This window comes from Notamacropus eugenii, chromosome 2, assembly GCF_028372415.1.
Source record: "Notamacropus eugenii isolate mMacEug1 chromosome 2, mMacEug1.pri_v2, whole genome shotgun sequence".
In the NCBI taxonomy this organism is placed as follows: domain Eukaryota; kingdom Metazoa; phylum Chordata; class Mammalia; order Diprotodontia; family Macropodidae; genus Notamacropus; species Notamacropus eugenii.
Genome location: NC_092873.1, coordinates 297,409,651 through 297,424,347, shown reverse-complemented (window position 1 = coordinate 297,424,347; position 14,697 = coordinate 297,409,651). Strand labels below are relative to the sequence as shown.

Genomic DNA, 14,697 nt, shown 5'->3' with positions numbered 1-14,697 from the left:
CCCATTTGAGATTGTCTGGGCAAAGATAATAGCGTGGCTTGCCATTTCCTTCTCCAGCTCATTTTACAGATAAGGAAACAGAGGCAAACAGGCTGAAGTGACTTGCCCAGGGTCACACAGCTAGTAAGTGGCTGAAGCCACATTTGAACTCAGAAAGAAGAAGTTTCCTGATTCTGCTCTATGCCCTACAGCGCTACCTATTTCCCCTAAAAATATTAAAAGAGACCATATTCTAATTTAAAGACCTTTTTAGGTCAGATCATCCCCCAATATAGACTATTCATTCCAGGCAACCTAGAATCATGTAAGTACAAGCTTTATGTTGCTTGCATATACATGACTTTTCCATTCCTTCCTCCACCTTGTCTTTTGTCTGAGTAGATTCACTCTGCTTTTCTCCCCTCCTCATTTTTTCAAAACTAAATCAAATATCTCTCTCCAGAAAATTCCTCAATGACTAATCCCACCTTAGACTACTCTTCTTCTCCGAACAATTTCTGAATTTATGTGCCATGTTTTCTGTCAAAATTCCATTATAAAGAACATTACCACCAACAAGTGCTATGTAAGAGTGCAGATGGCTCCTAACAACGGGGTTCCACTGCTTGAATTATTCAACCTGCGTTCACACTTTATGTGGTCCATATTTTTCAAAAAACCATTTGCTGTAACAAAAATGCCTCAGTGTATGCCATGCTGCACTGCAATAAGTAAAAGGGAGAAGCCACCAAGAGTCATCAGACCTGGACAAGTCCTAAAAATTCTCTCTAGAACAGTCTGCATTAGCATGATCGTCTCTACAACAGCCCTGACTGGTGGCTGTTCAGGATGTGTGAACACTTCACATTGAAAGCCCTGTCCACTCTATCTTTCCACCCTTATTATACAGTACTCCCCTCCACACGATCTAGACAAATCCTGTTTCATACATGACACTCTCTTTCATCTCTGTACTTTCGCAATGGCTGCCACAAATTCTTAGAATGCATTCTCCTCATTTCTGTGCCTTAACATCACTCAATTCCTTCGAAACACAATTCCGGCACCACCTTCTACATGAGGCATTTCCTGGCCTTTCCAACTTTTCATGGCTTACTCCAGAAAACGAGATTGTTGCTGTTGCCCACATACCCACTGCATGTTATCTTGCCTCAACAGAATGTATGCTCCTCAAAGAGAGAGATTATTTCATTTCTACCTTTGCATCTCCAAAACCTACAATAGTGCCTGATATGGAGTAGGCCTGTAATGAAAAAATACATCAGAAAATGCTTTCAATACTATAAGCTATTATTAAAATGCTATTTGTTCTAAGAGAATATCATGAAGAATACTTAATGACAATAATGTGACTGAGAAACCAAATCCTCAACTAAAAGTCCAACATCAATGTCTTTTCCACTGATGGTGGTGATCCAGGTTCTAGAAATCTGGAAAATCTGGCACCAACAAGGTGGGCAAAGGGAAACAGAAGTGCACAATAGCTACTATGCAAAGAGTGCTATAAAGTATTCAAAGTACTTCATACATACAATCTCATTTGACAGAGAACCAGATGAAGGGTCCCATCCATCCCTTCTGAGGTGCATGGCCTGGTGTGATTTCTGTGGCCTCTCGGTAGCTCAGCTTCCTTACCGGAGAAGCACCTGAAATGGTTGTTCTGACAGCTCCCAGGCCTGCCAAGGATCATCTAAGATAACCTGGGGGAGACCTGGAAGGTGCTACAAAAAGTGAAGTCATTTGTAGGCCCCCAAGTCCCTGCTGACAGCAGCCCCCTCCTTCCAAAGGTATGGGTAGCTGCTCTCTTCCTAAAGTTTTCCTTATCCACTGAGCTGGAAGAAATCTCTGTGAAACTCTCAGAGCAAACCCAGATGGTTTACTTTTTTGGAATTACGCCTACACCATAGGAGACTCTTATTAAGTCTGTATTGATTGATCAGCAATGCTCTGTATTACCCTATATGCCAGTGGTGGTGGGTTTCATCATGTCCAACTCTACATGACTCCGTGGACCATTCTGTCCATGTGGTTGGCAAAGATACTGAAGTGGTTTGCCATTTCCTTCTCTAGTGGATTAAGGCAAACAGAAGTGATTTCATGACCCCTTTTGGGATTTTCCTGGCAGAGATACTAGACTAATGTGCCATTTCGTTATCCATCCTATCTTATAAATGAGGTAATTGAGGCAAACAGGGTTAAGTGACATGCCCAGGGTCACATAGCTGTTAAGTGTCTGAAACCACATCTGAACTCAGGTCTTCCTGACTCCAGACCCAGCACTTACCCCTTACTCATTCTAAGTTTCTAAAGGGCAGGATCTGTATTTATTTTTATCAAAACAGTCCCAGATTACGGCAGATTACCTTAACTTAAAAAATTAACGCCTAAAATGTAAATAGGATATGTGGCTCAAAACTAAGGGGAGGAGAGCATCCTCCTGCTTGTTTCCCTGTTCTGTTTAATATTTTCTTTTTTTAACTGTTAGCTATTGCCTTCGACTGTAGGGGTGTCTGCTGTGACCCTCATCTTCTTGTCCCTTTGATGTCTCTTAGCCAAGCCATGTGCTTTGCCCGTCCATTCCCCAAATAAAAAGGTCTGTTGCTTTCAGCACTGGCTGGATCTTGCGATGCTTCTGTAAAGGCCCTTTAAGTCTAAAGCAACAAAGTCTTAAGCTACAAACCTCAAAAGATACTTTTTAAAAATGCAAACCAATATTTAAGCAAAATTACAAATCCTTAATAAATTAATCATAAAGTTCTTATATTTCTTCAAATTTTCTATTAAGAATAAGATCATAATCACTAGGAGGAATACTGATTCTGATAATCTTGACATACTTTAGCATGAGAAGAAAAATATACCTGGCTACCCCTTCCAGTACCCAGGGTACTTTCACTCATCCTTCCCCATCCCCATCACATTAGAGAAATGCTAGCACTCCTTCCTCCCCACTGTGACTTCCTGACTCTACTACCATCATTATGCAGTCAAACTCTCCTCCTCTGAGGTTCATGCTATCCAGATCCTGGTGGCCATTATTTATGAACCCCCAGGACATTCTCCTTTCTTCCTTGGTGACTTCAGTGCCTGGCTCCCAGGCTGTATCAAGGGATACTTCTACACATGGATATTCCCTTCAATGAACCCTAACATCTTAGCCACTCAGTTCCCATGATCTCCTCCTCCAGTCCACCTCAGCTACACAAAGTCATACTCTTGACACTGCCATCACCCTCAAGTATTCTACTTCCACCTTCACGAACCCTCAAATTCCTTCATCTAATCACAATCTTCTAGCATTCCACTTTGACCTAAACTTTATTACCATGAAGTCTATTCTTCAATTTTACCATATTATCTGATCCTTATCCCTCCTGGTTCTTTCTCAGGTCATTGTCCCTGCATTGGCTACCCTCTTCTTCATTCCCTCCCTTGACCTCTTGGGGAATCAGTCTAACGGTATACTACTAACTGCACATGGCTATGCTTGCATAGGGACTGGGCCCCTTATTATATCACAAAGCACACCATGACAAATTCCCAAACTTGTATCACTCTCACCATCTGTCTCATTCTTTCCTATCTGCAGGCTGCTGAATACAAACTAGAGAAAATGATAAAGTCATACTGAATTGGCTCAGTAATAATCTAATGTATAATCTCAACTAGACTGCACTTCAGCAAAGTAATTCTTTTAAACCTCCCAAATCAATTCACTATTTCAGTCACCATAGTTCAGGATCCTAAAGGTAACAAGAAGTCACTGGGGTCAACTGAATAGAGGAGTGATATGGTTAGACTTGCACATAAGAATATCACACATTCGTGTGGAGAATGGAATGAAGAAGGAAGAAAGTAAAGGCAGGGAGACTAAATTACTAGGCTACTGTAATGGTGTGAGAGAGAGGAAAAGAGCACTTGACTTAGGACAGAGATCATATGAGAGGAGAGAAAGTAAATATATGAGATACAGGGAAGTAGAATTAATAGAATCTGAAAACTGACTAAATGTGGAGTGTGACACAACTCCTAGGGCTGTGAGCCTAGTAGACTGAAATAATGGTGGTGGCCTTGCCAGAAATGGAAATTCTGAGGAGGGGGAAGTTAGGGAGAAACATAATGAATTATGCTTTGAACAAAATAAGTTTGAGATTTCTCTGTGACACATGTGAAGAAATCTATCCTAGTAGTTGGTGAAATAAGACTGAAACTCAGAAGAAACATGAGAGAGGTACTTCTGAATTATCTACATAAAACGGAAACACTTTTTTCAAATTGTATTACCTTGTAACAAAAACTGAAATACAACACAAAATCTCTCTAATTTATCTGCTTCTTATGAAGACCCACAAAAGGAAAAAAATCACTATCTTATTTTTCTTACTTATGAACTACTTACCTAGAACAACTCTCCCTCAAACATCCAGTCCTTTGACAATCATTCTAATTAGGCAATCTAATGTATTAAAAAGTGCTTTCTTTTCAGAACCTATGGATAAATATTTTATTTGGTAGGTGGCAAAATGACATTACTTAATATTTGTTACCTCCTGTCCTGAAAGGTAATATGCTGCAAGAAGTCCTCCAATGAAACGAATATTGACCTCAAATACAGACACCTCCGAATTCTGTGGAGAAAAAAGAATGAAAATATGTAACTTTCAAGGCTTTAACAAAAAAAAAAAAAAAAAAAAGCTGTTCCTTTCTGAAAGCAACAATACTGAAAAACTTCTGCCAAGGCCATATAGTATGTTTGAGTAATGCATCCCCCACCCATTAAAAGAAAAATAAAGAAAACCACCCTCCAAAAAAACAATAAAGTCATCTTTCATTTAACCTCATTATTTGACAAATCAAAGAGAATTGCAAAGTAATACATATATACCTATTTCTACCCCCAGGCTCTGGTATTCTATACTTTCTAAACCATCATCATTTTCTAGGATTCTACTGTCTTGATGGAACAGATTTAAGGATTGTGTGCTCACTGTTATACAGGTCCATACTTCTAACTCTGAGGAGGAGAGAAGATGGCACCAAAAGGAGATCTATGACTAAGACATCCCAAAGGAGGCAGCAGGGGCTGTGAATTGTTTGTCCAGCCTACTTCATAAGACTGGTCCCACTGAGCCTCAATCTTTACGAGAAACACAGAAGCAATTGGTAGATTTTTTTGATGAGCTGCAGTTACACATGTGAATAAATCAAAGAGAACACTACCCATGGTCTCACTGGCTATACCACTGTCAGCCTATAACAAAACAGGGGACAAATTCTTGTTCATGGAACACGTATGACAATATAGTCTCTAACACTTTTAGTTAAAACACCTTCTGACTTCTATGAGAAGAAGGCATAAGATAGAAGAACTTGAAAAAAAAAACAAGGAGAAAGAAACTAGATCTGATTTGGACAAGTTTGAACTAATAAAGAAGTCCAAGATTAAATTTGGGAAAAACTGAAGAAAATATCAAGGAAAACAATCTTGGTGTCAAGTACCGATATAGTTTCTACTTTACATTTCTATAAGTAAGAATGAAGGAAAAATATGGGATATTAAAGGACCCAAGAAGAATCAAGAAGGTAGCTGGCAAGACTAGGCAATGTAAGTGAAAAAAGGTAAAAACACAAGCAAAGTCAAGCAACGTGAGGGAGGACAGTGCTGGGAAGGGCGCATCAGAAAAACAGATGAGAAGATAGACCAAGGCCAAGGTCAAAGGGATGAAGGAATATGCCTAGGGAAAAAAGCTGGGGGGGGAAGGGGAGACGGGACTTTTTTCCCCAAGTGATTAAAGTGGAATTACAAGTAATTTTTTTTTAAGGCTGAAAATTCCAACTATGCTTGAGAGTAAGGATATATATGTGCAGTGACTTGCATCAAGATGGAAGATGACATTCTGTGCTGGATTGTGAAGTTTTTATGGCCTAGCACATGGTCAATTTTTGTACGTGTGCCATGTAATGCTGAGAAAAAAGTATATTCCTTTCTTTCCCCATTCAATTTTCTCTAGAAATCTATCATATCTACCTCATCCAGAGTTTTATTCACCTCCTTAACTTCTTTCTTGTTTATTTTGAGGTTAGATTTATCAAGTTCAGAGAAGGGGAGGTTGAGGTCCCTCACTAGTATAGTTTTGCTGTCTATTTCTTCCTGTAACTCCCTTAACTTCTCTTCTAAGAATCTGGATGCCATACCACTTGGAACGTATATGTTTAGTAATGGAATTGCTTAGTTGTCTATAATGCCTTTTAGCAGGATATAGTTTCCTTCCTTATCTTTTTTTGATTAGATTGGTTTCTGCTTTTGCTTTGTCTGAGATTAGGATTGCTACCCCTGCTTTTTTAACATCAGTGGAAGCACAAAATATTCTGCTCCAACCTTTTACCTTTACCCTGTGTTTCTTGTAAACAACATAATGTTGGATTATGGTTTTTAATCCATTGCGCTGTCTCCTGTATCCACTATGTTTTATGGGAGAGTTCATCCCATTCACATTCACAATTATGAATCTGTGTCTTTTCCTCCATCCCCTTTCCCCTTGTTTGTGCTTTTAGCTCTCCCTTCTCCTCCACAATAGTTTTAATTTTTGACCACTGCCTCCCTTAGACTTCCCTCCCTTCTTTCAGCCCCCCTCTCTTTTAATCCCCTCTTCCCTTACTACTTCTTCCCTCCCTTTTAGTATCCCCTCCCTTTACTCCCCCTTCCCTTCCTATTGCCCTCCTACCCGCCTTGAATCCAATCAGATGAGAGTACCTCTCAAACAACACTTGTCTCCCTCCCTTCTGTTCCTCTACTGTAATATATTTTTGTGCCTCTTCCTGTGATGGAATTTATTTTTTTCTGGCTCCTACTTTTCACTTCTCCAACTACAATCTCTTCCCACTCTTAAAATCATATTTGTTATCATCGCATTATTTACTTTATACACACTCTATCTATGTATTTCCCTTTTATATTTCATAATAAAAATAGAATTCTTAAGCCAAACATTCTGGAGACCAATTTGGAACTGTGCCCAAAGGGCTACAAAAATGTGCATACCCTTTGACCCAGCAATATCGCTTCTGGGACTCTATCCCAAAGATATCATAGAAATGGGAAAGGGTCCCACATGTACAAAAATAGCTCTCTGTGGTGGCCAAAAACTGGAAATCAAGGGGATGCCCTTCAATTGGGAAATGTCTGAACAAGTTGTGGTATATGAACGTAACGGAATACTATTGTGCTATGAGAAATGATGAACAGGAAGACTTCAGAGAAGCCTGGAAAGACTTATATAAACTAATGCTGAGTGAAAGGAGCAGAACCAGGAGAACTTTGTACACAGCAACAACCACAGTGTGTGAGGAATTTTTTTGGTACACTTAGTACTTCACTGAAATACAAGGACTTAAAAAATTGCCAATGGATTCTTGAGGCAAAATGCCTTCCACATGCAGAGAAAGAACTATGGAACAGGATCGCAGATAGAAAAAGACCATTCACTTTTGTTTAAAAAAAAAAAAAAGATGAAGATGATAGATATGGATGTTAAGTCTGTAGACTAATCTCCCTCCTGGAGAAGGTGAAGGGAGACTCAAGGAACTCATCTCCACATTCTAGGTTTTAGGAATAAGGAACATTCCACAGAATCAGAAGTGAGACTTCAATAAGGAAAAGAGAGGGGTCTGAGGCACAGGGAGAGAGTCTTGGCACTTGAAAGAAAAGCTGAGGCGAAACAAACAAAAAGGCAGTTGTATACTTAGAGCTCAAAAAAGATAAGGTTCTTCCAGAAGATGGAGAAATGGTACAGTATAGCCACAGAAATGATTAGATGACAGGTTATCCAGAAGGGTTACAAAAAGAAGAAAAGAACAGTAAGAGCAGCAGCGACTCCCTTGCCCAAAGGTAGTTATTACAAAACTGATAACGACAAGAGGGGTTTTCTTCGTTTCTTCTTTCTTTTTTCCTGGAGCAAGTATCAAAGATTTATCACAATGGAAGACAAGCCCTTGTTGTTAGAGTTAGAGGCAGCCATTGCAACTGCTTTTCTGTGCCTGAGTCTTCTCTCAGGCTGAGGACTTTGCTTCAGAGAGCCCAGCTCTCTACCCTCCCCTCAGGCCTATGGCAGCTTTATTTTTCTTAGCTTCTTTTAGGGTTTCTTCTGTTCACTACCACATTTAAGGAAAGGCTAGTTCAGGGCTCCATTCTTAAGAAGGTGTTAGAGACACTAAAAGACTTCACCAATGCATGGACTCATCACACATCTCCCTGGTACAACTCACCTTCTACTCGGAGGGCTTAAATACCTGCCACTGCGACCCCCAGCCTGGCCTAGGGCATTCTTCTTAGCAGCATGTCCAAAAATATCAAAATGTGCCAGCAATGAAGAGATCATTACCTGAGGCTTAAATACAATGTAAATAAATTGGCACTGAAAAAGTTTTCAGACTGAAGCTAATTGAGTTAGATATTGAAAGCTGGAATTCTAGAACAAGAATACAGCTGTATAGTGAAAATACCTACTGGTGAATCTGTACAATCTGTCTAGTTCTGAGTCATAGTGGAAAAGATGGTATAAACTTTTCCATCAATGGAGAACTGGCAAGTGGAAACATGAAACTGGACCACACAAGTAATGCTGTTACAACAGAGATTAAATGAACCAGTTCAGTTGACCTTTGCACTTCAATATTTGACTTTTTTTTACCAAAGTCACTCCATGTTGTCCTTCAGTAACACCCAGCAGAATTATAAATAAGCCACTTCTTCTGGAGTATAAGATGGCAGACATGGGATATATAAAAGATTACTTGGCTCCCAAGAAAGAAGATGAAGGAGGAGCTCAGACACATTTTATCTTTAAGAAGAAGGAGGAAAAAAAAAGAAAACTCTTGAAAGGAACTACTTTTGAGATACAATGTGTTTAACTGTTAAGTCTTTCAGGCCTTAGCTTTCAATTTTACTTTTATACATAAAGATAAAATGTAAATGTAGTACTTACTTCTACCTTATAATTTATTCTAAAAAGTTCAAAAGTTAGATCTTAATACTATTAACCTAGACCATGCCATACTTCAAAATTCTATTTTAGATGTTTTGACGCCCACAAACTCCTTTTGTAATTCTAACAGGAAAAGGGATGTATTTTCAATGTAAATAAAATTATACGGTAAGTGAGCTCTTCACTGAGTAGTACCTTCAAACAGGTCCCTGGTCAGATACATAAATCTACATGGATTCTCAGCCATAGCAAAGATTAATGTAAAAATTATTAATGTTTTTATTTTTCACTCTGGAATTATTGACTATAAAGCACAATAATAATAGCAATAAAGGAACTAAAATATACACACACACAACCCTCTCCCCTCAGAAATGGAGGACAGCTATCCACTCTTGGTGGTTCACATGAAGGAAAACGATAGTGAGACTGCTAAAGATTACAAAGTCTTGGGTAAGAAAATGCAGATCACAGTGACAGATTTGGTTTTCTTCATTGTTTAAGTATGAAGGGTAGGGATGCAAAATAGAAAACGATATTTGAGATGAAAACAGGTACCAGAAGGTGCTATGTGAGAATGGAACTTGGACTTTTGAACCACAGCATAAAATATGAAGATCTCTGATAAGAGATAAAATCCACCTAAAGAGAGCTAGCAAGCATGTGAGGTGTCATACAAATAGAATCTGAAAGACTTTAAATGAAAAAAGGCAGTGAAAGAATAAGAAAGTTCATGAAGAGTCGAACACTGTGCCATCACTCATGAAGCAAAGAGAACAGCTATAAGGAAGAATAGCGACGGAAACGGGGAAATTCCAAGGAAGCAAAAACCCACAGCCTCAAAATTCTGTATATTAATTGACAAAGTTTAAGCAGCAAACTAAGGGCCCAAAGGGGCAACTTAGACCTCCCAGGTACCACAAAGACTTGGTGGGATGAAACTCATGACTGAACCATAGTTGTGGCTGGGTAGAACTTATTTAAAATAACTGCTGGTGGTGGCAGCAAACATTTATACAGCATCTCCATGCCAGGTACTACGGCAAGTAGTTTTCACAAATGTTATCTCATTTGATCCTCATAGCCACTCTACAAGGTAGGTACTAATATTAACTCCATTTTATAGATGGGGAAACTGAGAAAGACAGAGGTTAAGTGACTTGCCCAGAGTTACACAGATAATAAGAGTCTAAGGCTGCATTTGAACTCAGGTCTTCCTGACTTCAGTCCCAGCACACTACCCACTATGTCATTAGCTGACTCTCCAAGAGAGGTAAAAGGAATATAACACTGTATATGAAGCATGTATATTCCCTTAAGGAAATGCAGAAGGAGAAAGCAGGGAGCATCAGGCTGAAGGTCAACAGAAGGAGAAACAATACGTGATTTTGACACTGGCCCATACTAAAGAACATCTAGACAAAAGAAAGACAAGGAATTTGAGAAAAAGATCACAACACTAGCACAGAGGTATATTGCACAAATGAAGAAGGACTTCAAATATCCACGTATTTGCTTGAAACTCTGTCAAAAACTGCAATAATAACTTTTTGGCTTGTCTTAGTGATAATTTCATACTTCAAAAGATGGAGAACCCAAAAAGGCAAAATTCTACACTGGATTTAATTGCTGAAGAATTGGTTACTGAGAAATAATGAGTAGCCTGGGGAGAAATAATCACTTCATTTCAGATTCTATGAAAAGTGAAAAAAAAAATCTGGGCATAATCTAACATATGCCCTAGATTTTGGTAAAACAAATTTAAGAGGGTTCAGAGGAAGGTCAAAAAGGATCCCATAAACAGAAACACAACAAGGCTCAGGATGGATGGAAGACAATCAAATACAAAATTCTGAAGCTGGAATAGGAAATAGCTCAATGAGGAAGAAAAAGGCTCTTTTTGAAGAAAAAACCAATGTGGATTCATAGGGAACTCATTCACCAATTTAGATTTTAAAACAAAATGCCACAGAATTGAAGATGGGCAAATGTCATGATTTTCAAAAAGAAATAACAGTCTTATTGGCCAATGAGCTTGATTTCTATTTCTAGAAAAAATCTGAAAGAGTTTATTAAAGAGATAGCTGGTGACAATCCGAAAGAAGATCTGATTATCCATAGCCAGCATGGCTTCATCAAGAATAAGCCAAGACTGACTAATTTGAATTCTTTTTATAGCAGAAGTTACTAAACTGCTAGAACAGGGATACTCTGCAGCCAGACTTTTACCTAGATTTCAGCAAGGCTTTTGCTATTCTCATGAAGAATGTGTATGGAGAGATGGGAATGTAGATGGAAATAAAAGTTCGATAAAGTGCTAATGACATTGCTGGAGTAAAAGAGAAGTGGAAAACAGAGTCTCAATGACAGAAGATCTCCAATACAATATCCCAGGAATCTGTGTTTCAGGACCCTATTTAACACTTTTAGCAATGACTTGGACAAAGGCACAGATGGCAATTTATCAAATATACAGATTACAATAAGCTGGAATGGGTAACTAACAAATCTAATAAAATGAAATTTAATAAAAACAAATGTAAATTCTTAAACTTGGGTACTAAAAAAAATGAGATGGTTAGATCAAAGTTTGAGAAGATTTGGGGATGGGGTGGCATTAGTGAATTGCAAATTCCAATGATTCAACAGTATGATGTAGTACCCCAGAAAAAGCCAATGTGCTCTTTGGGCTGTATTAAGAGAAGCATAGCTTCTAGGGAAAAGGAAGGGATCCTTTGTCTATACTTGACCCTTGAAAGATCTCGTTTGGAATACTGTATTCAGTTTTGACTAGAAAATTTTGAGAAGGCCACGGATAAGACAGACCAGGAGGGCATCCAAGATGGTGAAGGGCCCATATCCATGTTAGAGAGATTGATGCAAAGCACAGAGAATGTTTAACCTAGATAAGAGAAGACTTGGGGGACACCATGATAGTCTCCTTCCAGTACATGAAGGGCTGTCATGTGAAAGATTAGACTTGTTCTGTTTAACCCTAAAGGACAGAAACAAGAGCAATAGGTAAAATCTGTAAAAAGGCAAATCTAAGCTAGATGTCAGGGAAAGCTTCCTAACAAAGGAGCTATATAAAGTGGCAGGGGATACTTGGTTTTCCTCCTGGAAGTCTTCAAGAAGCTGAATAGTGACAAATCCTCTTGGGTATCGGTTAAACTAGGTGGCTGCTCATATACCTTCCAACTTACCAAATTATGTGACTTTGTGACTTTTAACTCTCAAGGGGTCTTGGGGAGCATTGCTAAACTAGATGTTTCATTTGGGAGAGGGCATCAAACAATCAGCAAGAACCTACCATATGCTAATCATTATGGACAGAGATTTTAAAAAACAAATCTCTACTGTTAAGAAACTTATATCCTATCTGGGGAGACATTTTCGTTTACATAAGTATGAAAAGAATAAATAAGTACAAAATGAATACAAAATAAAACAAAGTAGTTAAATACAAGGGAATTAGAGTAAGTAGGCCTTAGCAGTTGAGGGATCAGGAAACACTTTACAGAAAAAGACGGTGCTTTGGCTGCATCTTGAAAGAAAAGAATTCTGTGAGAATAATAAGGAAGAAGTACATTTCTGGCCAGGATAATAGGAAACAGAAGATGAAGTGTCATGTGGTAAAGTACAGAAAAGATTCTGGCTGGATCAGAGTACAGAAGCAGGAGCAAAATATAGCAAGTTTAGTAATATATCAAAGGGTTATCATTATGGAATCTGAATTCCAAAGACCAGGTGGTCTCAAAGCCATATTGAACAGTGGAAAAGGTGGGCAATTTTTGGAGTGGGACACGTAGAGAAGAGTTGACAATGAGGATAAGATAATAGGAGGGGGCAGCTAGGGGCAGCTTGTTGCATAGGGAGAGCCTCATAGTCAATTCGATAAATGTAATGAATATATGCAGTATGACCTTCAAGTAGCTCTTTTACATCAAGATCATTCAAGATTCCTTAAAAGAAGCTGACCACAGAAACCCTATTCAATGACGCTCTGACTGTAAACATCAGACTAGATATAAAACTAGAGCTTTGTGCTTGCCAAATGAGTCAGGACTGATTCAAGGATTTCAGGGTAGGGTTCAGGTAGAGGAAGGTCTCCTGGTGGATGATGAGGTCTTGTTGATGCTCCTATTTGCAGAATGCACTGTATTGACTGAATCAAGCATCAAGGCCATAGCAGAAATTCCTGTAACAAATATAATCATCCCAAGGAGTGTGACCTATTCCATTCACATATGAAAGATGAAGCAGATGAGGAATGCTGCTTCCCCTGATTTCAAAATGCTATTAAAGAGATGCCCTATAGAAATTGCCCAAACCTATACTGCACATACAGAACAGATGGACAACAAGCTGGGCCTAGAGCTGAAAAAGAGGAGTGGGCTGGGCTACTTTTGCTAACCCCAGCTTTCTATGAAATCAAAGGTTGACGTTTTTCAATATAAACATTTTACTTAGATAGCAGCAAGATCTGGAAGACCACTGCTTCCAAATAAGCGAAGCACCATATAAAGGGCAAAGGAAAGGTACACCGTAAGTATAAAGAGGCTGCAACATCTGACCAACAAGGAACTAGGAAAAACAGGAGTAAAGACAGAAAGACATGGGCTGAGCACCTCCCAAAAAGTGATAAATGAATTAATGAATGAATAAATAAATGAAAAGCATTTATAAAATGCTTACTACATTCCAAGCACTTGTGCTAAGTACTATGAATACAAATAAAAAAAGCCTCTGGTTCAAAGGATCTTATACTTTGACAGACAGAAAGGCCCAGAAGTCCTAAGGGTTCAGTAGTAAGGATGCTGGGGTACCCTAGGCTACAATGAGGTGAGATGATAGTGCCAGGAATCTTCAGAGTGTGGATGTAGAGCAGATGGCAAGGGCTGGCAGCCTTGGTATCACCAGGATAAAGGAATTTCCACCTCTTCTAGGATACATAAGCAGAGAAGCAGCCTGAAGGGATCCTGGGCAGCTAGGACAGGGATTGCAGGAGAAAAGATAAGAGGGTGCTTTCAATGGCAGTGTCTTCCTACTTAGTAGTCACAAATGTGTCTTGGACAGCCCAGGTCAGGGGAAGGGGCAAGACAAAGAAAAGACATAAAAGCAAAGGTGCTGCCCAATGGTAATGGTTCTTCCTGCCAGCTAGTCACTCCAGATAGACATTGCATGACAAGTAGATGTCAGGAAAAAGCAAAAAGGCCATTAACACACTGGGAGGACACAGCTGAGAATCACACAGGCTAAGCAGTTATGGATGGTTTGCTGCCTACAATGCCTGGAGAGAACTCCCAAAGAGATGAGAACTTCATTATTTGAGGAAGCTATATGACACAATTAGGTGTTTTATATTCTCTCTAAGAAAAGGTATCAGCCCCTTCCATTTCTGTGGCTCTCACTCAGTGGTACCAAATCAATGACAACAACAGTTCTATCATTCTTCTTCACGTATTCTTTTTGGGGGAATATGGGGAATACTGAGAATTCTGGGATATTAGACATCCACCCTCCCAAACTGTCTCCAGCTTCACACTCAGGGTGACAACCTCAGGAAAGCTAATTAGTTAGACAAAGCCAGAAATTCACAAAATCATGGAAATGTGAGATATACAAGTTTAAAAGAAAAAAAATTAACACAGAGAAAATAAAGATTAATGAAAAAGATACCCCCAAATTAGAATAAAACTGGAAAAAATAACTG

General features: G+C 39.0%; 1 protein-coding gene and 1 pseudogene across 1 annotated transcript in view; one reads left to right on the top strand and one right to left on the bottom strand.

The window, feature by feature from the left end:
* MAN1A2 (mannosidase alpha class 1A member 2) overlaps positions 1-14,697 on the bottom strand; it is a 219,124-nt gene that overhangs the window by 102,232 nt on the left and 102,195 nt on the right. The window contains exon 5 of the mRNA XM_072644497.1: positions 4,548-4,628. Coding sequence (XP_072500598.1) covers positions 4,548-4,628 — 81 coding nt within the window. The remainder of the gene's footprint in view (positions 1-4,547; positions 4,629-14,697) is intronic.
* Positions 5,536-8,910, top strand: LOC140530436 (proliferating cell nuclear antigen pseudogene; annotated as a pseudogene).